Source organism: Grampus griseus, assembly GCF_964374135.1.
Source record: "Grampus griseus genome assembly, chromosome: 6".
NCBI classification, from domain to species: domain Eukaryota; kingdom Metazoa; phylum Chordata; class Mammalia; order Artiodactyla; family Delphinidae; genus Grampus; species Grampus griseus.
The window spans coordinates 20,453,458-20,478,326 of NC_139000.1; the positions used below are offsets into that span (position 1 = coordinate 20,453,458).

Genomic DNA, 24,869 nt, shown 5'->3' on the forward strand with positions numbered 1-24,869 from the left:
TATGCACAGTCTACATATTCAAATAATAAGCAGAGTCTATGTGGCTGTATTACTCATACATCAGACTAATGGGATGCATCAAAAGTAACCAACTTCCAGAGACACAAAGGGGAAAACGACTTCAAACACTTACACTTAAAGGGCCTTCATTTATGAATGGCCAATGATCTAGGCAAATAAAAAATGCTCCATGGACTGACAAGTTTTTAGAAGAATAAAAGAGCAGCTATAAATTAGTGAGAGTAGCTCTTTTACATAGAAGTTCTTGGCTAAGAATACCTATTTTAGTAAAAAAAAGATGATAACTCAGGAGCTGCCCTGAGAATCTCTTTCTAACTATCCACAGAAAAGACAGAAAGCAAACCTGTGATTCGATTCTAATCAGAATAAGACGAAGAAAGGCTTTGCTTCCGGATACTGGTTCAAGGTCACCCCCTTCTACCGTAAATTTTATCTTTCCCTATGTCCACTCCACCTTATTAAGCTGCTCAGGCTGAGCAAAGGAGATGAGAAACCTGTTTGTCTTGGAGGAACTGATTACATGGAGAATTATATGTATAATAATGGAGGGCTATCATTTTTAAGAGAAAGCATGCTAAGGACAAACTCAATTTTTTAAATACCCACTTTCCAATCTCTAAATCATCTATGCCTTCCAGGCAAACATGAATGGACCAAGCTACTACAATATAAGAAACAGGAGGATTGGTTCAAGATGGCGGAGTAGAAAGACGTCACTCCCTCTTGTGAGAGCACTGGAATCACAACTAACTGCTGAACAATCATCGACTGGAAGACACTGGAACTCACCAAAAAAGATACCTCACATCCAAAGACAAAGGAGAAGCCACAATGAGATGGTAGGAGGGGCGCAATCACAATAAAATCAAATCTCATAACTGCTGGGTGGGTGACTCACAAACTGGAGAACACTTATACCACAGAAGTCCACCCACTGGAGTGAAGGTTCTGAGCCCCAGGTTAGGCTTCCCAATCTGGGGGTCCGGCAACGGGAGGAGGAATTCCTAGAGAATCAGACTTTGAAGGCTAGCGGGATTTGACCGCAGGGCTTCGACAGGACTAGGGGAAACAGAGACTCCACTCTTGGAGGGCACACACAAAGTAGTGTGCGCATCGGGACCCAGGGGAAATCAAAAGAAAGCTGGAGCAGCAATACTCATATCAGATAAAATAGACTTTAAAATAAAGAATGTTACAAGAGACAAGGAGGGACACTACATAATGATCAAGGGATCAATCCAAGAAGAAGATATAACAATTATAAATGCACCCATCATAGGAGCACCTCAATACATAAGGCAACTGTTAACAGCTATAAAAGAGGAAATCAACAATAACACAATAATAGTGGGGGACTTTAACACCTCACTTACACCAATGGACAGATCATCCAAACAGAAAATTAATAAGGAAACACAAGCTTTAAATGACACTATAGACCAGATAGATTTAATTAATATTTATAGGACATTCCATCCAAAAACAGCAGATTACACTTCCTTCTCAAGTGCGCATGGAACATTCTCCAGGATAGATCACATCTTGGGTCACAAATCAAGCCTCAGTAAATTTAAGAAAATTGAAATCATATCAAGCATCTTTTCTGACCACAACGCTATGACACTAGAAATCAGTTACAGGGAAAAAAACCGTAAAAAACACAAACACATCCCTGGGGATGTTTCCCTTCCAGAAATATAAGGAAACAAACACTCTCTTTCCAGCCAAGCCAAGTACAGGAGATGGTTCATAGGAGCCTGCATTTTGCTATTTTTTGGTGATGGTGTTGATAATAGAACCAGTACTCCCACCTACACTAGTGTCCAGATACCATTTGCATGTATTTCTCAAGCTGTAATTTGCATTTTAGGTTGTACTCCTAGAAACTAATCTCTCTGCAAAGAGGCACATAAGTATCCTCACCTCCAACTTCTCATATTGATACACTTATTTTATGTTCACTGCGTGGCATTTATGTCTCTGTTACAGATTTACTTTCCAGCCTTATCCCAATCTCATCCTCTTCACATTCAAATATTCCACCGAAATTGATTTACTCAATTTTCCTGAATAAATTTAGTACTTTGACACTTGTATGCCTTTTTGGCCGTGTCATTCTCTGTAGTCCCACCCCCCCCCCGATTTTCTGAATATGAGCAAATCCTATCATTATTTATTCAACATTTACAGTGCACTTAAAATGTGTCAGAAGTAGGATAAAGGTAAAATACGGCCCCTGCTCTTTTGAGTTTACAATCTAGTTCATTCTTTAAGGCTGAGTTAAAATGCCACCTCTCCTATGAGGTTTTCCTTGAATTCTTGACAGAAGAAATCTCTCTCTCTTTTCTGAATTTTTCTAGCAATCTTCTCTTATGGAAAATTTGACTTACAGTTCTTAAAGTACGAGATAAAAAATACCACATATACACAGCAAGTTCTTAGAGGGCAAGTAACTAATTTATACCTCCTTACTGCACCTGGAAGAACACTGGACAAATATTCACTCACTCAAAATGTATTTAATTCTTACAAAACCCATGTAGGTTTCATACCTACTTACAAGGAGCCAGCTGCAAAAGACAAGATTCTTGCCTTTGCGGAACCTACTCTAGAGGAGGAATCCTCATTAAATATGGAAAAAAATAAATATGTATACGTATATATAATTATAAATTTGATAAGTAATATGAAGGAAGTAAACATGGTACTGTGATAGGAGAATAACAGTAAAAGAACTAATTTAGATGGAGGCGGTTAGGTGGAGAGAGAAGAGAGAAGCCCTCTCTAAGGAGGCAACATTTAAACAGACTGATAAATTACTGGAGTTGGGTAGAAGAGCAGAGAATAGCACCCTTGAGGCAAGAAAAGAATCAAAGCCATTCAAGGTCAGTATGAATAGAACACACTGAGTGAGAAGAGAGGCCAATGAAGTTGAAGAAAGAGGCAGAAGGGGTATACTGAAGAAGGCCTTATAGGTCATTTAAAGGAGACTAAATTTTATTCCAAGGGCAAGTGGAAGATATTTAGGCGTAATAAGCAGGGGAGTGATGTGGCCAGATTTATATTTTAACAGAATACTTTGATGTGTAGAATAACTGGCTTTTATTTGTTCTTCCCTAATAATATTTCCTGCTCAAGTTTTCTGTGAGGCATTCACAGATGGGAAAAAAAAAAAATCCCCTACAGAGCCATGGGCCATAATCCTTTAATTTGCCAGAATCCAGAAAGACATCTGTTAAAACTTTAGAAGGATTAGAAGAACCTTCTAATTTCTGGGTTATTTAATGGTTTGAGGGGCAAAACTGAAGGATATTCTACAAGGACTGTCCTGGGTTGTAAAACCTTCTAAAGTCACACATCACCTTTTGTAGGAGAGAGTTAAGCTTACTGAATATTGTTAAGAGCATGAGTTTGGAGTCAGATAAGATCCAAATCCTGGCTCTGCTAATTTCTCTCTGAGTATCTTGGTGACATTTCCTATAAAAGTCCCATGAGTCTTTAGGTTGGCAGTAGGTACTATGCATAGAGGCTGCTAAAGGGGCCATATCCAGATTTCAATACCATTTGGGTAAATTACTCAAATTTGGTAGTTGCTCAATAAGTTAAAAAATATGACGAAGGTAGACTAAGCTCCCTGTGGGACATGGACAGCAGACTGTAAGATACACAGCAAGTGTTTAGTAGATTTTTATTGGATTATACAATCTGTACTATACATGGAAACCTTTAACAGTGATATATGACAAACCCCACTTTTCACTCACACCTCCACGAAACATTGGCAGTAAGTCCAGAATTTATGTGACTGCAGTTTTTAATGCTAAGGGCAGTGGAGAATATACTAGACTGAGTCCAAGATCTGGATTCTGGTTCATCCAACTCTGTCACTTTGTATTCTTTTGGATAAAACACCAATGTCAGTTTCTCAATTTTAGCCTTATTGACATTTGGGGCTGAATAACTCTTTGCTGTATGAGCTGTCCTGTGCACTGTAGTATGTTTAACAGTAAGTATCCCTAGCCTTTACTCACTGAATGACAGTAGCACTGTCCCATGTGTGACAATCCAAAATGTCTCCAGACTTTGCCAAATATCCCCTGGGGGGCAGAATCACCCTACTTCTTTGAGAGCCACTATTGATCTCTGAGTTTTAGCCTCTCATCCGAAACTCAGGGGAATGAGATAACATCTGTCTTGTTCTCCTTTAGGGTTATTGTATGATTCAAATAAGATAATGAATGGCAAGAAATACTGAGAGAGAAAAAAAGACCATATAACATACATAAAAGCATTATTATTACTCTGTGAGTTACTGTTATTATTATGTTCTATGAGTGCTCAAAAACAAGGCTGAAGAAAACTACTCACATCTTGTTTATGGAATGCATTCTAAGGCCTACGTTAGGCTATGTGCAATCTAATATACCTTTTACGTTTGTATTCAATAAATATTTGTTGATTGAATGATTTTAAGTCTGGGCCCAATAGTAACTTCATTTTCTCTTCTGGCATGTTCTCAGGTTTTTCTGCTGAGCTACCACAATGTAGTGTGTTTCTAGACCTAACTCCACATGAAGGACAGGCCTGGATTAAACAAGAATGGCTACTTATTTTACAGCTGGAAAACTGAGGTACATGAGGTTAACTGACTAGCCAAGGTCACGTGTCAGTCAGTCTCGAGGCAGTCTGCAATTAGAATCCAGATTCTGACCTCAAGTCCGGTGACCTATTACTTGTATCATTGTACTTCTACCCAACTACTTGCGTCCCTGTCTCTTAACACAAAGGTAGCTATTTTACTTTATGGGGGCAATTCTGAAAAATTGAGATAAGGAAACAGTTATAGTTTTTAGGGAACTTAGAAAGAAATGTAGACCTATTTCTATTGGGAGGCACAAGTGAATATTCCCTACATTTGGGGTAAACAAAGATCAAGTTATCCAAGGGCACTGTCAAGTCTATAAACCCCATTAAGTTGTCCAGGAGGAGCTAAATCTAGTTGTTATCTACCTCCAGAGTAGTTGTGTCTTGCAACACTTTACACCATGCTATGGCCTACAATTTGTGTTAAAACTATGACCTGCAGTATTCTTGGCTGCTCTGCCTCTGTAGCTCTAAGTGAGAATGGACTTCCACATAGCCGGAGCTTCAGGCCACATTTCAGCATTCCATTAAAATTCACAAAAGCCCCAAATGCCATTCTACTATATATTTTCAGTGTCAGAAACAGAACTTTTAAAGAATAACTCATAAAAATGTCACCGTTAAAAAAAGTCACCATTTATTCTACTCCTTTAAAATACCAGAACACATTTAATTATTATGCCTCTGTGTGAACTTTCAAATGGTGAATGTCACAAAGAGTCATCACTCTCAACCGTTGATTCAATAGTCTTCTGAGTAATTCTCAGGCAACGTATGGGTTGTAGCCTACCTTAACCTTTATAATTATTACAACTCGAAAGAAAATAAGACCCGGGTTCTAGCCCGGGTGTTTCCATTACACTAAGCAATTTAATCTTTATGGTCACAATTTCCTTAGTGAAGAAATAGAATAACTCATCTTTAGGGCCTATTTCAATTAGAAAAGTTTAGGTGTGTATAATATCGTTTCAAAGAAGAACAAATGCATACTTGTCTTTTCTAGGAACATTCTGAATATTAGATGATATGCTTTAGACATTCCAACATTTCAGTGGCTTTAACTTAACAGACTGTTCCTATCACTTTCTAATATATTCCAATTCACCAATCTTATACAATCATCTCTTCTGAGAAATACCTAAAGCAGAAATACTAAGAGCAACAGCCCTCCTGGTTCTTGGAGTCACTGCTGAGTATCATAATGCCATGCCATCTTTGGAGTTCAGAACAAGTTACTAAAACTTTGTGGGGATAATACATACACAGAAACCTGGGTTAATAAAATCTCACAATTTTTTTGAACATCAAATGTAAAAATATATATGAAAATGACTGGCACATTAATAACATACATAGTAAATAATAAATGATAATTGCTTCCCTCCTAACTCAAGGGTTTCTCAAAGTATGGTCCAAGGACCGCCTGAATCAGAATTATTTGAGATGTTTGGCTAAAAATGAAAATTACGGACCCCACTCCAGACTACTGAATCTCCTCTCAGGGAATGGGGTCTCAGACTCTAGGTATATATCCAGATATATAGGCAATTCTTATGCGCTCTAAAATTTGAGAACCAAAGTTCTGAATTACAGAGATGTACAACATAGATATAGTATACAGGCTCTAACGACTGTTGTTTAAGAAGAGGGAGATAAAAAAAAAAAAAAAAGAAAAGAAAGAAAGTCAAGATTCAACCAGGAACTAAAATAAGACATTTGTTTATTCTGATATTCCAAAAGGGCACAAAGATTGCCCAGTCTCACTTAGAATTTACACACACCACCACCTACTAATCAAAGAACTTTCTGGGCTAACACTAAATTTAATACCAAATGGCTCATCTTTGGGATTTGAGAGAGGTTTCTTTCACCCACTGTGTGAATAAAATCTGAGTTCCAGATGAAGGGGAAGTTATATATCTTCTACAGTTCTACTTTTCTAGATTAGTTGTGAAATACAGGAATTGAACTATCAGAAAAACAGACTTTATTGCTGACTAATAAGACAACAAAAAACCTTCTGTGTGAAGAAAATGCTGTATATAGTTCCCAACATGATTAATGAAGTTAAGATTTGTTCCCAGCTGAGCACTCCAGGGCCTGTCCCTAACCATCAACTCCTGCATTTCTGAGAATGAGAGTTCAGTTAGAGATCCTGAATAGGTCACTAAAAACAAACAAACAAAAAAAACATGAGGAGGAAACTGTGGGCAGAAGAGATATTTTCTCTTTCTTTTTTATGGCGGCTTTCCAAGTATGCAAGGAAGTTATTCTCTAACTAGTAAAACTGCACTTTCTGGTTGTGGGCCCTTGGGCAAATTACTTAATATCTCTGGGCCTCAGCTCTAAAATCAGGTAATAAAAGTAGCCTCTCTCGGGCTTCCCTGGTGGCGCTGTGGTTGAGAGTCCGCCTGCCGATGCAGGGGACATGGGTTCGTGCCCCGGTCCGGAACGATCCCACATGCCGCGGAGCGGCTGGGCCCGTGAGCCATGGCTGCTGAACCTGCACATCCGGAGCCTGTGCTCCGCAACGGGAGAGGGCACAGCAGTGAGAGGCCCGCGTACCGCAAAAAAAAAAAAAAAAAAAGTAGCCTCCCTCACAGGATTGTTACGAATTCACTGAGGCAACAGCATAGTGGTTAAGAGGGTAAGTTAGTTTCCTCTAATATAGGGATGACAGTAGCACCTACCTCGTGACAGTGTGCATTTAAACACCAACTTAGCACAGTGCCTAAACACAGTAAGCCCTCGATACATAGTCATTACCGTTACTTCTTAATCTACTGTTCTTTCTAAACTTGGCATAGGTATAATTCCCCAAATCCTTTGATTTGTCCTTCGCCCATTGCTCCATAGCTAACCTTTCTTTCTAACCTTTGCTGTTCTCATTTTAGGAGTTTTCAGAGTGTGCTAGTGAACTCTATCCACTTCACTTCACAGGGAAGGATGTTCTTCACCTATAAAGAATCAGGTGGTCAGTAATTTGTTTCAATTTGATTCCAATCTGCATTTATATTCTTTGAAATGTCTCGAAGTTTCAGGCTTCTTTCTCTCTGTTTTCTAATGATAAAGGATACTTTTTTTTTTTTTTTTTGCGGTACGCGGGCCTCTCACCATTGTGGCCTCTCCTGTTGCGGAGCACAGGCTCGGGATGTGCAGGCTCAGCGGCCATGGCTCACGGGCCCAGCCGCTACGCGGCATGTGGGATCCTCTCGGACCGGGGCACAAACCCGCATCCCCTGCATAGGCAGGCGGACTCCCAACCACTGCGCCACCAGGGAAGCCCCAAGGATACTTTTTTTACGGGTGGTTTCCCCACTGCCAAACAATTCTCCAACACCAGCTGGGTGTCCTACAATTCAACTCAATTCTGACACTATCTTCTCAGAGATAGCATCAGATTACACAGATTTAGGACCCAGTCCTACAAGGCTGCTCTTCACTTCAGATGCCAATTGCAAGCCTGTGCTTGTGATCAGCTGGCTATAAATCAGAGGCTCCCACAATCCCCTCTCCTTGAGTTCTACAAATTTGCTAGAGTGGCTCACAGAACTAAGGAAATCCATTTACCCACTAGATTACTGATTTATTACAAAGTATATTAAAGGAGATAAATCAACAGCCAGATGAAGAGATATATATAGTGAAGTCCTGAACAAAGGAGCTTCTGTCCTTGTAGGTTGGGGCCAGCATGGTGGCACTTGGAAGCATTCTCGTTCCCCAAACCCAAAGCTCTCGGAACCCTGTCCTTTTGGGTTTTTATGGAGGCTTCATTACATGGGCATGATTGATTCAATTTGGCCACTGTTGATTAAACTCAATCTTCAGCCCCTCCCTTCTCCCAGGAAGTCAGGGGCTGAAAGTTCCAACCCTCTAGTCACTTTGGTTGGCTTCACAGGCAACTAGCCCCCATCCTCAGAGAAGTTACCTTATCAACGAAAGACATCTTTATAGCTCTAGTCACTTAGGAAATTCCAAGGGTGTTAGCTCTGAGCCAGAAATGGGATGAGGACCAAAAATATATTCATTATAAATCACAATATCATACTTTTTCTTATTTTTATATTTTTAAAGTCATTTCATTAGGATTTTGAGAAGGAAACGAGATATGCTCAAAGCGCCATCTTGCGATGAAAATACATACATTATAAGATGTGCCGTGGACTACTTTGCAGCCATAAACAAGAATGAGGAAGCTCTTTGTATACTGATAATGACCTCCAAGGTACCTTATGAGATGAAAAAAGAAGGGGCACTATATGCTCTCCTTTGTAAAAAGTTTTGAAAGGGAAAAAAGTATATACATATTATTTGTAAACACCTATACTACCTCTGGGCATGGGGGAATAAGAAGGTAGTAACACTGTGATCCCTAGGAAGGCAACTGGTCAGATGTAGGTTGGATTTGACGCAACATTTTTCATTATACATCCTGTGTACCTTTTGAATTGTGAACCACGTGAATATATTTCCTACTAAAAAATTAAATTATCAAGTCCAACTCCTTTATTTTACAGATGGGGAAACTGAGGCCTAGGTCATTGAATAATGATGCTAATATACTCTTTAGTCAACTGAACCTGTAACATCTGCTTCTTGTACGTTGCTTCTGTAACACTAGGCTAGCTACTTCCCCCAACCCTCCCATTTCTCCAGATAGTTTGTTGGGAAGCAGCTAAGTAGGAGGGGTTTCTGAGCTTTATGTATCCTGTTTTAGTGGCAAATAATATAGAAGCTCCTGTTTCTCTTGGCCACTCTCACCTTTCTGTACAAAGAAGATCAAGTGTACAACTACATTCTTCACAAAGGCCTTTGGAAAAGCTTTTATTTGCCTGGTCCGAATAGGACAACTCAAATTTGATATGTCAAACAAACAAACTGAAAAGGTCTTTTAGTTATGCAATGATAGAAGGGCCTAAGTCCAATGGGGAGTGGATCTCCCAGTTACTATACTCTACTTCTCTGATACCTTTTGTTGTTGGCTAAGCCACATCCTGGAATAAAGCAATCCCGAGATGCACCCTTTCATACCCCTCTTACTGGATCCTTTTGTAGTCTTGACACATTTCCACCATGCTAACCATGAATGCTTAAGTATGATTTATGTAAAGATCCGAGTGTTTTATAAAAAGCGTGATAAGAGTAGAGACAGCCCTGGACTAGGCATCAGAGACTCTGAACTATAGACATAAGTTTGCCATACATTAGCTATGTGACATTAAGCAAATCACCTGAACTCAACATGTACTAGTTCATTTATTACAAAATGGATATAAAAATATCCACCCTGCCAATCTCACAGGTTGTGAGGATCAAATAAAATATGTCAAAATACTTCCTAATTCTAAGGTACAGTAAATATGAGATATTATTAATGGTAGCTTGCTTTCTCATTAGAGGACAAAATTAATCTCTGAAATTAGATGTCCAAGTCACACATAGGGCTCACTTTCATGTCACTTAAAACACACAGACTCTTATAGCCTGATTTAAAGAACACTAGCTAGTTAGATATGTATAGGTTGGCCAAGCATTGTTTTAAATGCCTCTTTGTTATAATCAAAGGCAGACAAAGGTCCCCCTTGCTAAACCTTCCATTTAGTTATATTATACGGGATTTCAATCGTCTATATCACAGTGTTGTTGGTTTGCCTGTGGAGAATGCTGGGAATTAATTTGGTGTGAGGCAGAAACTAGAAAACATTTTACCTTTTCCTTTTTTACTCCTCCCTCCCTCTGAGAGAAAAGTTGTTCAAAACCTCTGATAGAGACTGCATGGCATGGTAGAAAAGTACTGGGCTAGGAATCAGGAGACCTGGGTTCTATATCTGGCTCTAGGGGTTTATTATCTGTGTGACCCGAGGAACTAGGTCTCTTCATTCATTCATTCATTCATTTGTTCGTTCATTCATTCAAATTTATTGTGTACCTACTGAGTGAAGGTACTATGATGAAACCCTATCCTCAGGAAGCGCAGTCTGATGGAGAAGGGATACATACAAATAATTAAAATACAGTATGAGATGAACTAAGATATAGGTTATGCACAGGGTTGTGTGGGAACTGATAAAAAGCCATTAGGAAAGGTAGGAGACAGGAATGGGTGCCTGCGGGTACAGTTAGCAGCATTCCTCTTCTTTCATTTCATAAACTGAACGGATACATTCTAGATGCTCCAAATTGCTTCAAAATTATACAAACACTCTGTATAGTTCTATAATAACTCTACTACCTATTTAGGGAAAGACTCAAACTGGCTAAAAAAGGTCCCGCTAACGTTTTACTGGTTGCTAAAGTTTTGCTCTTTATGTGTTCCCCCCAAATCATTTCTCTTATTTACTTTTGTAATGCAGGTTTCTATGTCATTATGCTGTATTGCACAATGTCCTCAGCCTACAAAAGCAGGTTGTATACAAAAGCCTAGGGCCTTTGTGCAAAGGAAAAGAGGTAGGGTGGACCCTTCTCAACCCTTTCCTTCTCTGCAGGGCTTTGTATTCCTAAGGATGGCCCCCCCCCCCCGCTTGGGGATGTTACCTAAATCATGAAATGATATTACTCAAAGCAATGGAACTTCAAAAGCATTTCCTTCCCAGTGCCTACTCTAAGATTTCTTTTGGCATAAACTGCTCACTTTAATGGATTAAGTATCAGACCCTTGCTGACTTCTCATACTTAGTCACAAACTATAGAAAACTTTTGATTTTTTTAATAGCTTTTTTATGCTAAAAGCTGCATGTGGGAGTGCAGGCATCAATCAGCAACATGCCCTCTCTCTTCCCTCCCTTTTCCCCAACCATGCCTGGCTTGCCAACTTTAAATGGCAGAGTTATCTGGGTGCTGCCTGGTTATTGACTTATCTGACATCTTCCACTAGTTGAAGTCATTCTGTCTCTGTAAACACTTACTTTTTTCAGTGATAACTATGTCATCTTTTTTGTCTTTTGCAGCATGTCTGGTGAGGAAGGCAAAAAGAAGAATCAACAGCAGAGGCAAACTGCAACAAGGAGAGGAACGGACTTAAGAATCAGAGACTCTTAAGAGTATGGTATAAATTGTTACCTTTAGAGAAGTCATTTAATTTTATTCACATTCAGTCTAGAACATTTATTTTTCTCAATTCAAAATTGAGATTATAATCAAAAGGAAAACTGGACTGAGGTCACTTAAAATAAAAAATTCTATTTCCTACTGGGCTAAGTACAAACTTGTTAGCTTGGCCTTCAAGGTATTTGACAAATATGGCCCTGGTCTCCTTTTCAACTTTAATCCACTATTTCCCTATGTATACTGTTTAAGATAACAGTAAACTATTAGCAAACTATTGCACAGAACTCTCTTAACCAGTTTAACTGATCACACATTAGCTAGGCTATTCTCCAGTATCATGGGAGCAACACTTCTGCTCTCCCTCTCAGTGAAATTATGTGCTTATTGAGGGTATCAGTTGTGTTTATTCAGAAAACAATTTATGCCAATTGTGTTTATTATTCTAAATATATAACTTAATAAAGTATTACATAAAGCAATGAAGTATAAATGAGAAGAGGAAAACAACATCAGCAGCTAATATTAACTGAGTACTTACTACCTGCCAGGCACTGTTCTAAGTGTTTTATGTGAATTAACTCATATAATCTTCATAAGAACCTTGGGAACTAGATACTATTATTGTCCCTATTTCACAAAGGAGGAGACTGAACAACATGCCCAAAGCCTATACAACTCAAAATTGGCAAAACAATTTGGCTCCAGAGCTTTAACTACTATGCTATACAAGTTGAAAGCTTAGGAAAGACTAGATAAAGATACACATAACTATGCTCCACTCGACTTTGTATGTGAAAGTAGCCACAGATAATACATAAACAAGTGAGCAAGGCTGTGTTCCAATAAAACTTTATTTACAGAAACAGGCAGCAGGCTAGGACAAGATTTAGCCCTCACACTGTAGTTTGGAGATCCCTGAGACCCACACTCCAAGAAAAGGCTTATGTCAAAAGAATGGCAAAAAGATGTTTTAAGTTTTAAGTTAAAATAAAATGTTTAAGATCTACAGGTAACTAATATCTGTATGATTCCCTGCTTTGACTTACTTTTTTTCAGTTAACTTTTCCCTTCAACCTGGAAAGCCTTACTTCCTTACTTCCACTTGGAATCCCACTCACCTTCAAAGCCCATTTTCTAACCCACACCTTCCTCCAAACTATGTAGATTTGATCTCTTCTTCCTTTGCTATCCTACAATCATTCATTTCTACTTATGAGACTTACTTTGCTATATCTTCTATTATGGCTATTTGTATACTTCAATTATCGTCATTATTCAAGTATAAGCACTTTGAGGACAGGAACAATGACTTACTCATTTTCTCATCCCAGGCAACACCCAGCACAGCGTGTATACATAGCAGGTTTCAGGTGATGTTTCTTGAATTGTGTTCTGACATTCTTCTGTTTCAGTGACTGAACAGAAAGAACACTATACCCCCCCAAACCTACGTTCAATTCATATCGCTAACACCACACCTAAGATCTAACTTGGTTATAATTTTAAACTATTAATTTTAAAACGCATCCACCAGAACAGATTAATATAGGTGTACCTGTATATAAAAATTGTCATCTAATGTGTAGCAAAATTGCTGATAATTCTAAAGGAACTGTTAAAATTGATGCTTTCTGGTTACTCTTCAGGGGGTCAATACATTTTATAAACACATCTAAAAGCTGTTTACTTAAGCAAAACAAAAAAACAAAAATGCTTTATTCAAACTTGAGACAGGGTTGTGCCTATTTACCTCCCAGCAGTACTGTTTGATAGATATCTGGGAGTGTCTAGGGAGCCTGGCCCAAGCTCTGAGTGAGTTAGAAGGGCTGGGACAGGCATTCAGGTTTCCTGATTCCTAGTCCAATATTCTACTTCAGGAAGACAGTGGCTTTTTAGGTACCCTCAATCCTGCAGTTCAAAGCCTGGAAGACTGAGGAAGCCTCAGCACTATCTTCCCCTTCCTCATACTGCCAATCAAAACGAGCAGCTGTGTCCCACAGTGGCAATCTGGGCACCCATATTTGTGGTGTTTCCATCACCAAAAAGGCTGATCCAGATTTTAGGATTCCAGCCTATCTAGAAAGGTGACTTAAACACCCTGGATAAAAACACTCCCAACTCAAGAATGCAAAATAAGGGCTCAATGATCCCATGTAGCATTCTTTTCCCCCCTTCAGCATTTTTAAAAAGCACTATTCAGATGTTGTGGTGCTGGAATGACAATGACCAGTACTGGGGAGAGGGGTAAGAAAGAGCTGTTACTTATGCAGCTTATTCTTTTTTTTTTTTTTCCTGAGAGTAGCCAAGCTCACATTTAACAGAGAGCTACCACAAAGGGTTCCAGTTCCAGTGCTTGGATTCCAGTTGCATCATTGCTTTAACATTGTCAGCCTTCACTGCTTTAACCATCTTAATCTGTAAAATAAACACAGGAAGCAGACAACAGCCCTATCCTTCAGTTTAACAGAGGAATACTTTACTAACAAAAATTAGACCTACATATAATATTTTTAGCTATCCTATTTCTCTTTCCCCTCCCCTAGAGCTTTAAACAATAGGAAAATCATCTTCAATTGACACAAGAGACTAAGCAACCCAGACAGTTCACAGCTAGTACAGCATTTTTATCTTTCTGGAAGCTACCTATAAAAGGCAAGAGCCATTGCTGGGCTCTCTGGGTCACACGGAAAAAAATATCCTAAGAGAATAAATTAAGGAATAAGGAAACAAGGATGAATTCCACTACTTGGTCTAACAAAGAATTAATGAGGACCCATTACGGGCAAGAAGGCATAGTGCTCTGTGACACAGGAGACACCAAGATGAATAAAACTGTTATCGTCCTTGAGGAGCTTACAATTTAGTAGAAGCACACAAACTATAATAAGAAGCAGAACAAGGCAAGTGCCAAGAGGTATAAAATCTCTGGGAAGGAGCTACCAACCACTTCACTTTGATTTCATGCTAACAGATTAAAACATTCAGGTAAGGGACACCTGTTGTACTAATCTGATTGTGAGGAGAAGCCCAGAGTGAAAGCTCTCCTGAGATCTATGGAAACAGAAGCTACAGTGGGACATGATCTGCTTATCCACACTTCCGCTAAGCCAGGCCTACCCCGAGATTGTTCCAAGAATGACCCTACGTTAACCAAAGAAATTCTTATATGAGATTCAGAAAGGGTGGAAACCGGAGGCAGAGAAGTCGACAGCAATTGATGTTGTCTTAGGTCTGTGGCAAGAAGACTAAGCAAAACCCAGGCCAAGGTTGGTGCTGGGGGTTTTCAGCTTCTGAAGTTTCCTCTTTTCCATCACCCACCCCCAGAACATTCCAGCTCTCCTGCTCATCACCTGCATAGGTGGACTCTAGGGAGGGGACTTCTCTCCAGATGTATGCCACAGTGGAGCAATAACCACTCTGTGAGAGAATACAGTACTTAAGGACTGGTAAGGTTCTTGTTGACCCGGCAGCCCGCTAATTCCCGAATCAAGAGACTAGGGATCCAGCCCCAGTCTGCCCTTTACTCTGTGTGACCTCGGACTAGTCATCCAAGTGCTTAGTTCCTCTCTTTCCCTACCTGTAAAGTCTGGGATTAGGAGGAGACTGGGATTGAATTCGATGACCTCTGAGGTCTTAAAGCTTCTTGACCAGTCGGCACACGGAAGCACTGGACAAACAGCCCGTTGAATAAATAGCGAGGGCGGCCACAGGGGACAAGCGGCAGAGGGATCAGGCTGGTTTTACAGACGGGGAAACTGAGGCACGGAATACCTTGCCCCAAGGTTACTCCGGTTATGTCACTACGGGGGCCGGGCCGAAAGCTCGGGTCTCCAGACCTCCAGTTCCGGGCCCTTCTTCCTTTCGCCGAGCTGAGAAGAATGGCGTGGAGGTCCTCGTCTCGGAGGGGAAAGAACTGTGCTCGTGCCAGGGTTGCGAGAGGGGCGGGAGAGGCCTTACCTTCCCAGATCGAGTCCAGCCACCGGCGCCTCCCTCTCAGAACCTTATTCTGTCACACTCCCAGGACTCTTCAGGAGCCCCCTCCACTTGTGACCCTCTCGACGTGTCCAAGACCGCCACCGAAGCGCCGATTCCCGCCCCTACCCCGCCCCCTGCCTCTCTGGCCAATCGCCGCGCAGGGTTTCGGAGCGCCTGTGCGTCTCACCGCCTCTAAGGGCCGGAGAAGCCTTTCGTCACGCGGCTTGCCTCCCCCTCCAGGTCCTCTCATTTGCCTTTGCTCCACCTTCTCCAGAACCTAGACTCCTCCTGGCCGAGTCACAGTGCGAGAGTTCGTCCTGCCGGAAAACAGCACGGCGCGGCGGCGTTTTACGACGTCGGCGGTGAAAGGCTCCGGAAACCCTCCGACTTCTTCCCTGAAGCGGGGCGAAAGGCTGCGGGATGTTCGGTGCGGGCGACGAAGAAGACACCGACTTCCTCTCGCCTAGCGGCGGGTGAGTGACACATGCGTGGAGCAGAGGGCGTGGCTGAGAGAGCCTGGCCTTACGGTTGGAGGGACCGCTTTCTTAGACCTCTTTCCAACTTCCGGGTCCAGACCCTTGCCACATTCCGGTGCTCCACAGGTCTCAGAATCCAGGCAGAGCTCGAAGTTGTGCTGCGTCTGTCCACCTGGATTCTGGACCTGGCATCTCCCCTGACGCGCAGTAGGACCCTGGGGTTCGACTTTTGCTTTCTGGGTCACAGTTTCTCCTTCTGTGAAATGGGGGTGATTATTGATGAAAATACCTGTCTCAGAGTTTTTATGAGTCAGCTGGTGCCTATAGGAGACTTTCTCTTTTCCGTGGACAAGGCGGTAACACTTCAGAATTGGCGCTGGTGGGTCAGCTTCAGCATCCTTCAAGGCCTAGCTCGGATGTCACTTTTTGGTGCTTTCCTTTCTCCCACGGCCCCAAGGGAGAATAAATTGCTTTCTCTTACTTATTCCCACAACTAGGTGTGCTTACCTTTATCTTTGTACACAGAACCTACTAGATTTTGAGCCCTGACAGGACGAGAACTGTTTACGTTGTTCATACTGTTCTGCTCTCGGCACGGTTCACCGTGGCACATAGTGAGTGCTCAGGAGGTGCCTACTGAGTGAATAATGACTGTGAAATTGCACTGTAAAGCCTAAAGCCAATGTAAGAAACTGCAGTTGCTGTCCCCTGTCCCCAGTCACTATATAAACTAGCCTGGGGTACAGGTCTTCAAGAGGCAGGGTTTTCTCTCTTCCACTAATCAATGTTGTGTTGGTAGACAGCTTGACTCCCTTCAAACTTGTGAGCTGCCAAGTTCTGATCCTTGCAGAGTCTTTCTTTGAACATCTGTTTAACCAATTTAAGAATGTACCGAAGGGCTTCCCTGGTGGCGCAGTGGTTGAGAGTCCGCCTGCCGAAGCAGGGGACACGGGTTCGTGCCCCGGTCTGGGAAGATCCCACGTGCCGCGGAGCGGCTGGGCCCGTGAGCCATGGCCGCTGAGCCTGCGCGTCCGGAGCCTGTGCTCTGCAACGGGAGAGGCCACAGCAGTGAGAGGCCCGCGTACCGCAAAAAAAAAAAAAAAAAAAAAATGTACCGAAGAATGATGAATACACCAATATATACTCCTCATTCTACGAAATATTTAGAGGTTACAAAAATGATTAAGCTGTTATCTCTGGTCTCAGGTTGCTCCTAGTCCTGATGGAGAGTCCAGTACATGATTGACCTAAAATGACACTGGCTCTCTTTTGGTCTTAAATAGGATCTTTTGACTTACACTGTGATCAGCTCTACATTAGCCATCCTGAGTCCTCTTTTCACTCTCACTGCCCTGTTCCACCCCTACCCTCGCTTTGGATGTCCTACATCCACTTAGTTCCCCCTTGAGTTCTTTCAGTTGCTCAATTATTTTAGAGTTAAGCAGTGCTTTGGTTCCTTTTTTCCCTACTCCACCCAAAACATTCACTGTTTCCACACATCCAGCCTGTTGCTGTTGACTGTGTAGTCAGCCATTTGAATTAATGTTTTTTCAGACAAACTTGTTTTGTAAATGGCTGTGACTTTTGAAAGTTTACAAGATATACTTTATTTATTTTTAGTAAATTTATTTATTTACTTATTTTTGGCTGTGTTGGGTCTTCGTTGCTGTGCGCGGGCTTTCTGTAGTTGCGCGAGCGGGGCTCCTCTTGTTGCGGAGCGCGGCCTTGCTCAGTAGTTGTGGCTTGCGGGCTCTAGAGCACAGGCTCAGTAGTTGTGGCACACAGGCTTAGTTGCTCCGTGGCATGTAAGATCTTCCCGGATCAGGGCTCGAACCCATGTCCCTTGCGTTGGGAGGCGGATTCTTAACCACTGCGCCATCAGGGAAGCCCACAATATACACTTTAAATTCACATTCTTCACTAAGTGAAAGTCTTTGAGGGAAGTCTGTAAATGAATGTTACAGCTCCCAACTTTATTTTTAATTTAATTTTTATTTTATACTGGAGTATAGTTGATTTACAATGTTGTGTTAGTTTCAGGTGTACAGCAAAGTATTTCAGTTATACATATATATATCCATTCTTTTTCAGATTCTTTTTCCATATAGGTTATTAAAGAATATTGAGTAGAGTTTAGGGCTTCCAGCTTTGATGCAACAAGCAGTACACTGCTGACTGAAAATTCCTGGGTAGATAACGTCAGTCATGTGCTCTTCTCCACGTTCCTGGCCTGAGATAAGTTCTTGGTGGCTCAGCTATGCTGATTTCCTGTGCATGCTCCTTAAGGACCTGAGAAACTAGTTCTAGGCAGGAGACTGTACTCCTAAACACAGACAACAGCTAATTGAATGATAAAAGGCTTAGTAAACGAAGTTATACAGGTGACTTATTTTTGTTCCCCGTAATAACCAGAAAAACTAAATCAAGTTTGAGAATACAGAAAGTTTCACCAACATTCCCTGATTCAGCTATTCCTTTGTCAGTTTTCTCTAAGGAAGTAAAACATATGACAGTGAGTACTGCGGCTGCTTTTCAGTTCCTCTTGTACAACTGTAATTTACTGTAAATATTACTTGATTATTATTTTTTAAGTATCTTGACTTAAATGTGTGACTTACTTGATTCCACTTAAGATAGTCAAGCCTAACAGAAGTGAGAGTATTAGTGCCTAGGATGGCTGTCTAGATGATTGATAATCTGTGTTCCAAATTTCCAGGCCTCTTGGTCCATGGTTAACCTAGCAATAGTAAAGTGGTAATCAGAAGGTTTGTGGGTTTTTTTTTTTTTTTTGGTCTTAGCCCTTTCTTTCCGTTGAGACTTTGAAATGAAGAAATATGTGAATGCCTACTAAGTGTATGGTACGTGGCTTCAGCTAATACAGATAGGAATAAGGAACAGTTCCTGCCCCTAAGAAACTTCCAGTTTAGTAGTAGAATAAAACAATCGAAAAATGATAATCAAAAAGCATTCTTAAGGGGCCAGGAATGTATATACCGGTGTTGTAGATTATATAAAAGTTATATCTAGGCAGGGACTTCCCTGGTGGTCCAGTGGTTAAGACTCCGTGCTTCCAATGCAGGGGGCGTGGGTTCGATCCCTGGTTGGGGAACCAAGATTCCACATGCCACGCGGCGCTGCAAAAAAAAAAAAAAAAGTTATATGTAGGCAAATCTGATTAGCATAATGATGATAAATCACCAGTGTAGAGGTAGAAAAAAGAAATCTGGAACTGATCATCAGAAAGCATTTTCGGTATCTAAAAGATACTGAAAAGCCTAGATTCTGATGTTGATTCTGTCCCCAGTTAGGAGTGTGACTTTATGGACAAGTCACTTACCATCCTTGACTCTCCATTCCCCAGTCTATTAAATAATGGGGTTGCTCTAGGTGATCTTTGAGACTTTTCCCAATCCTGTAGTTTGTATTTATGCTAATATCAGCTTATAGTTGCAGGTCAGTTTGTGTCAGGCATGGTTTCTTCCTTCTAGGGGTATCTGAGTTGAATCGACATTTTAAGGTAATAGGATGTGGACACGTGTATAAAACATATTGTGTACTTACTCTGTGCAAGGTACTGTACTAAGTACTATATATACAGTATTGTATTAATTTCTTTCTACTACTCTCTGAGGCAGTTTTTACTAATATTATACTCATTTTGCAAAGGGGAAATTAAGGCAGAGAGAGGAAAGTTGCTCAAGGTCAAACGGCTAAAAAGTAAAAGAACCTAGATTTGAAATCAGGCAAGCAGATTTCCACCAGACTGCCTGTATGCCTTATTATTATTATAGAAGTAAATGTTTGATACCACAGTTTGGAAAAGAAGTATTTGAACAACTGAAAGAGTCCCCGTTTATTAAAATACATTGATAAATCATAAATGCATGTATTACTGTTTTGTTGTTTTGTTTTTTATTTTTGGCTGCGTGGGTCTTCGTTGCTGCGCGTGGGCTTTCTCTATTTGTGGTGAGCAGGAGCTACTCTTTGTTGCGGTGTGCGGGCTTCTCATTGTGGTGGCTTCTCTTGTTGCAGAGCATGGGCTCTAGGCTCACGGGTTTCAGTGGTTGTGGCATGCGGGATCCATAGTTGTGGCTCACGGGCTCTAGAGCACAGGTTCAATAGTTGTGGTGCACAGGCTTAGTTGCTGTGCAGCATGTGGGATCTTCCCGGACCAGGCTCGAACCCGTGTCCACTGCATTGGCAGACGGATTCTTAACCACTGCACCACCAGGGAAGTTCTGTATTACTGTTTTTAATGAGAAAAGAAAAGGAGTATAAAATTAAGGTTAGATAAGACTTTGATAACTAAATGCACAGGCTAACATTTTTTAAATTTTTTAAATTAAACAAATCTTTTTTATTTTTTGGCTATGTTGGGTCATTGTTGCTGCGCACAGCCTTTCTCTAATTGCAGCGAGCGGGGACTAGTCTTTGTTGCAGTGCACGGGCTTCTCATTGTGGTGCCTTCTCTTGTTACAGAACACAGGCTTTAGGCGTGTGTGCTTCAGTAGTTGCAGGCTCAGTAGTTGCACCACGCAGGCCCTAGAGTGTGAGGTCTTCAGTAGTTGTGGCGCATGGGCTCAGTAGTTGCAGGGTGCAGGCTCTACGGCACGTGGGCTTCAGTAGTTGTGGCTTGCGGCCTCTAGAGCGCAGACTCAGTAGTTGTGGCACACGGGCTCAGTTGCTTCGCGGCATGTGGGATCTTCCTGGACCAGGGATCAAACCCGTGTCCCCTGCATTGGCAGGCAGACTCCCAACCACTGAGCCACCAGGAAAGTCCAACATTTGTTTTTTAAATGTGATTAATGCTGGAATGACTTTTCCTATGAATTATAAACTTAGAGACTAAAGTCCAGAGTTAGCAATCTCATTCTTGCTAACATAGTTAGGGAGATGTGTACATTTGAAAACACTTCAGAAGTGGAAAGTGTAATAATTTACAAAAAACCTATGCCCCTAAGTCTGTGTAGAGTTCATTTTAAAAAAATAATAGAAAATAGAATTAATCTGAAAGATAATTAGGTTGACCTGGCTTTTGGATTGATTTTGCAATCATCAATTGGCTGGCCTTTAGGGCATCTGTGGAAACTTAGTTTACCTGCAGCACTTTTGTCTTTACATTAAAAAAAATAAAACGCACCTGCAAAATTAAAAAAGCAAATCCAATACCCATAGTTTACTGAAGCTACCAAGGACATTCTTTCTTATCAATGATTTGTGCATAATCTGTTAATCTTAACTAGGTTCTAAGCTTTGCAAATTTTTCAGGAGGTTAAAGGCATTGTTCAACTTCCTAGAATCTTATTCTTTTAGGGAATCTGCTCAGATTGCCCTGGGTAAAAGGAGAAGTCTTGGTCTTTTCTAAATTTCATTAGCATTTGTTTATGTCTTAATGTAGGCCAGCACTGCTCTCTATAATTGCAATATCATTTAAACCTCTTAGTCCTTTAAAGTAGACATTGTTGGCCCCATTTACAGGAAACTCAACACTACCTTGAGAATACAAGGTAATAGTTTCAAATCATATTAAATTTATTTTGCAAAATGCTAGTATGTATTATACATTAAAATTATCAGGGAAAAAAGACCAAAAAAAGTTGTTGGGATGTTTCAGTATTTAATAGTAACCAATTACCATGTTAGATGATAAAGACTGAATAAGTTTTATTAATCTCTATGGAGTGTAACTCCATATAACAGCTGTTTGTTATATATCTCATGTTATAGTTTGCAATTATATAGTATATACCTAATTCCCTTGTTAGAGTATATAAGCTACTTGAAAACAGAACTGAGTTTTGCTCACCAATGTATACCCAGCACTTAACACAGTGTCTGATGCATATTTCTTTTCTTTTTTTTTTTTTGCGGTACGCGGGCCTCTCACTGTTGTGGCCTCTCCCGTTGCGGAGCACAGGCTCCGGACGCGCAGGCTCAGCGGCCATGGCTCACGGGCCCAGCCGCTCCGCGGCACGTGGGATCTTCCCAGACCGGGGCACGAACCCATGTCCCCTGCTTCGGCAGGCGGACTCTCAACCACTGCGCCACCAGGGAAGCCCTGATGCATATTTCTTGAATGAATGAAGTATAGAGTTCTGTGGGAGCCCCAAGGAAGATCACCTAACCTAGACTTTGAGATTAAGGGTCAGCTTCCAGGGGAAGAATGTTTCAGGCAGAGAGAACAGCATATCCAGAAGCTGGAGATTAGAAAGATCTTGCCTTATATGAGAAATTAGAAGTTCCACAGTGTGACTGTAGCATGCAGTTGGAGATGAGAAATGGTCAGATAGGAAGCTGGGGAGGTAAGGAGAGGTGCGGTCTTGAAGGGGCTTGTAAAACTGTCTTATGGAGTTTGGACTTTTATCTTGGTAATATTGAGGTATCATTGAGAGTTTTAAGGAGGAAAGAGACTTGGTCAAATTTGGTTTTGAGAAAGGTCACTGTGGGTGCAGTGGGAAGGATGGATAAGAAGCAGACACGACCAGGGTAGGGAGATGAGACAGGAGGTGGCTACAGGAATTCAAGCTCTGTAGATGTGATGGTGGTCTGAAGTAGGGAAGTGTCAGTGAGGCTGGGGAGAAGTGAACGAGTTCGAGAAATAGCAAGTAAGATCAAATGGACTTGAGGATTGGTCATGAACACCAGGGGAAAGAAAAGTCAAGGTCGATGCCCAGATTTCAGTTTTGGTTGTGGGTGTTTGCAGAAAAGGATTAACATAGTAGACCTGACACGGTTATCCTTAGAGAGTCTTGCTTACAGGGTTGGCTGGCAGCTGGAAACTCGATTGGTAAACAGTTCCCCACACTAAAGCTTTCCACAAATGATAAGAGCGGCTCACTGTGCCTACACTGTTTGTACAGACGATATGGTTTATTACTGAACCTTATCTTCCTTCTGGGAGTCTAGAATTTTGGTACACGTTAGAAGGTTTCTATGTGACTAGCCCACAATAAAAAACCTTGGGAACTGAGTGTCTAATGAGCATTCCTGGCAGACCACTCTCACATGTTGTTACAACTTATTGCTGGAGGAATGTAACATGTCCTGTGTTACTCCACTGGAAGAGGACTTTTGGAATTTTGTTCCTGGTTTCCTCTGGACTTTGCTCCAGTGTGCCTTTTCCCTTTGCTGATTTTGGTGTGTATCATTTCCTTGTAATAGACCTTAGCCCTGAGTGTGTGTGTGTGTGTGTGTGTGTGTATATATATATATATTATACATTATGCTATAATTGTATGGTAAGTCCGGTGAGTCCTTCTAGCAAATCACTGAGCCTGGGGGCAGTCTTGAGGATCCTGGCACAAAATGTCATTCATCAAGAGAGGGAGCACAAGAGTAAGAACAGGTTTTCTGGGCATTGGGCATTGGAAGATATGAGTTCTGGTTTGGACATGTTGCATTTATGTTCCCTGTGGGATATCTGTGTTGTCTGCACCCAGGAACAAATTCTGGGCTAGGAATACAGATTTGAGCACCATCAGAATTTGGATAGCACTGATATCAAGGTAAATAAATTAGATTGCCAAGGGAGAGTGAGTATGAAATCTTGGGAACATGGATATTTAAAGGTTGGGCAATAGTAGAAGAGTCCAAGGAGTTAAATGAGGAGCCAGAGAGATGGAAAGACAATAAGAGAGGGATCCCATTAACATTTATTGATGTCTTATTTGGGCTGGTCCCTCCTCGCACCCCTGCAGGTATCCCCACAGAAATCAGAAGAGTTTGTTTAAAGAAGAACAAGTTAGTTGACAGTGTAAAAAGGCAGCATGAAAGCCAAATAAGATAAGGACCGATAAACTGTTTATTAACAAATAGGTTGTTGGTGATTTTAGTAACAGCAGTTTCAGTGGAATAGTTGGAGCATAAGATTCATCACAAGGGATGATAAAAGAATGGTTCTGCTGTGAAAGATAAAAGATGAAATCATATATGGGACTATGTTTGATGCAGTAAGTTTGTAATATGGTTTTTTTTTTTAAAGGTGGTGATTTTCTTTCTTTCTTTCTTTTTTATTTTTTGAAAGCGTGGAGTCCTAACCACTGGACCACCAGGGAATTCCCTGTAATACAGTTTTACTTCAATGTAATAAACTAGTGAAAAATAGGGAACTATGACCTGCTAAAGGCAAGAATGTACAGTTTGAAGAGACCATAGGGAGCACCTGGACTAATCACCTTAATTTACAGATGCAGAAACTGAGGTCCAGAAAGAAGAGATGCCTTGACCAAAGTCCTGTGGATGGGCAAGGTCATTTGATGCTGTTCATATCAGAGATACAATCTTGATTTCGAAGAGACTTAGTTGCTGCTTCTGTTACTGAGTGGTGGGATATATAGTCAAGGAGGTATTTGTTCGAGGTAGGAGCATGAGCAGCTTTTATAATGATTCCAGGTTTGAGATATGTCAAATGAAATGTCATTTTCATTTTCTACTAACAGTACCAGATTGGCCTCTCTTTTCGGACTGGATCAGGTAGCTGCTGGCCATGGAAATGAATTCTTCCACTACACAGCCCCAAAGCAGCCTAAGAAAGGCCAGGGAACAGCACCAACAGGTAAGTTAAGAGGTTAGGATTGGCCCCTGACAGGTTAGTTGGAATGATAAACAACCTTCTAAAAGTGACCTGCCAGGTCATCCCTCCTTGATCAGTCTGGCCAAGCTCACCACCAGCGAGGTGCATGCTGCTCTGAGCTCTGAGATCCTGAA

General features: G+C 41.2%; 2 protein-coding genes across 4 annotated transcripts in view; one reads left to right on the top strand and one right to left on the bottom strand.

The window, feature by feature from the left end:
* SLC31A1 (solute carrier family 31 member 1) overlaps window positions 1-15,799 on the bottom strand; it is a 29,291-nt gene extending 13,492 nt beyond the window's left edge. The window contains exon 1 of the mRNA XM_082656571.1: window positions 15,670-15,799. The gene's annotated coding sequence lies outside the window, so the exon portion shown is untranslated. The remainder of the gene's footprint in view (window positions 1-15,669) is intronic.
* A 222-nt stretch (window positions 15,800-16,021) lies between these two features.
* The window catches only part of FKBP15 (FKBP prolyl isomerase family member 15), a 55,812-nt gene continuing 46,964 nt past the window's right edge, over window positions 16,022-24,869 (top strand). For 2 of the 3 annotated variants that reach the window (XM_082656156.1, XM_082656157.1), the window contains exons 1-2: window positions 16,022-16,160; window positions 24,602-24,717. In XM_082656156.1, coding sequence (XP_082512282.1) covers window positions 16,108-16,160; window positions 24,602-24,717 — 169 coding nt within the window. In that variant the 5' untranslated portion in view covers window positions 16,022-16,107. The remainder of the gene's footprint in view (window positions 16,161-24,601; window positions 24,718-24,869) is intronic. The other variant, XM_082656158.1, reaches the window with a different exon arrangement.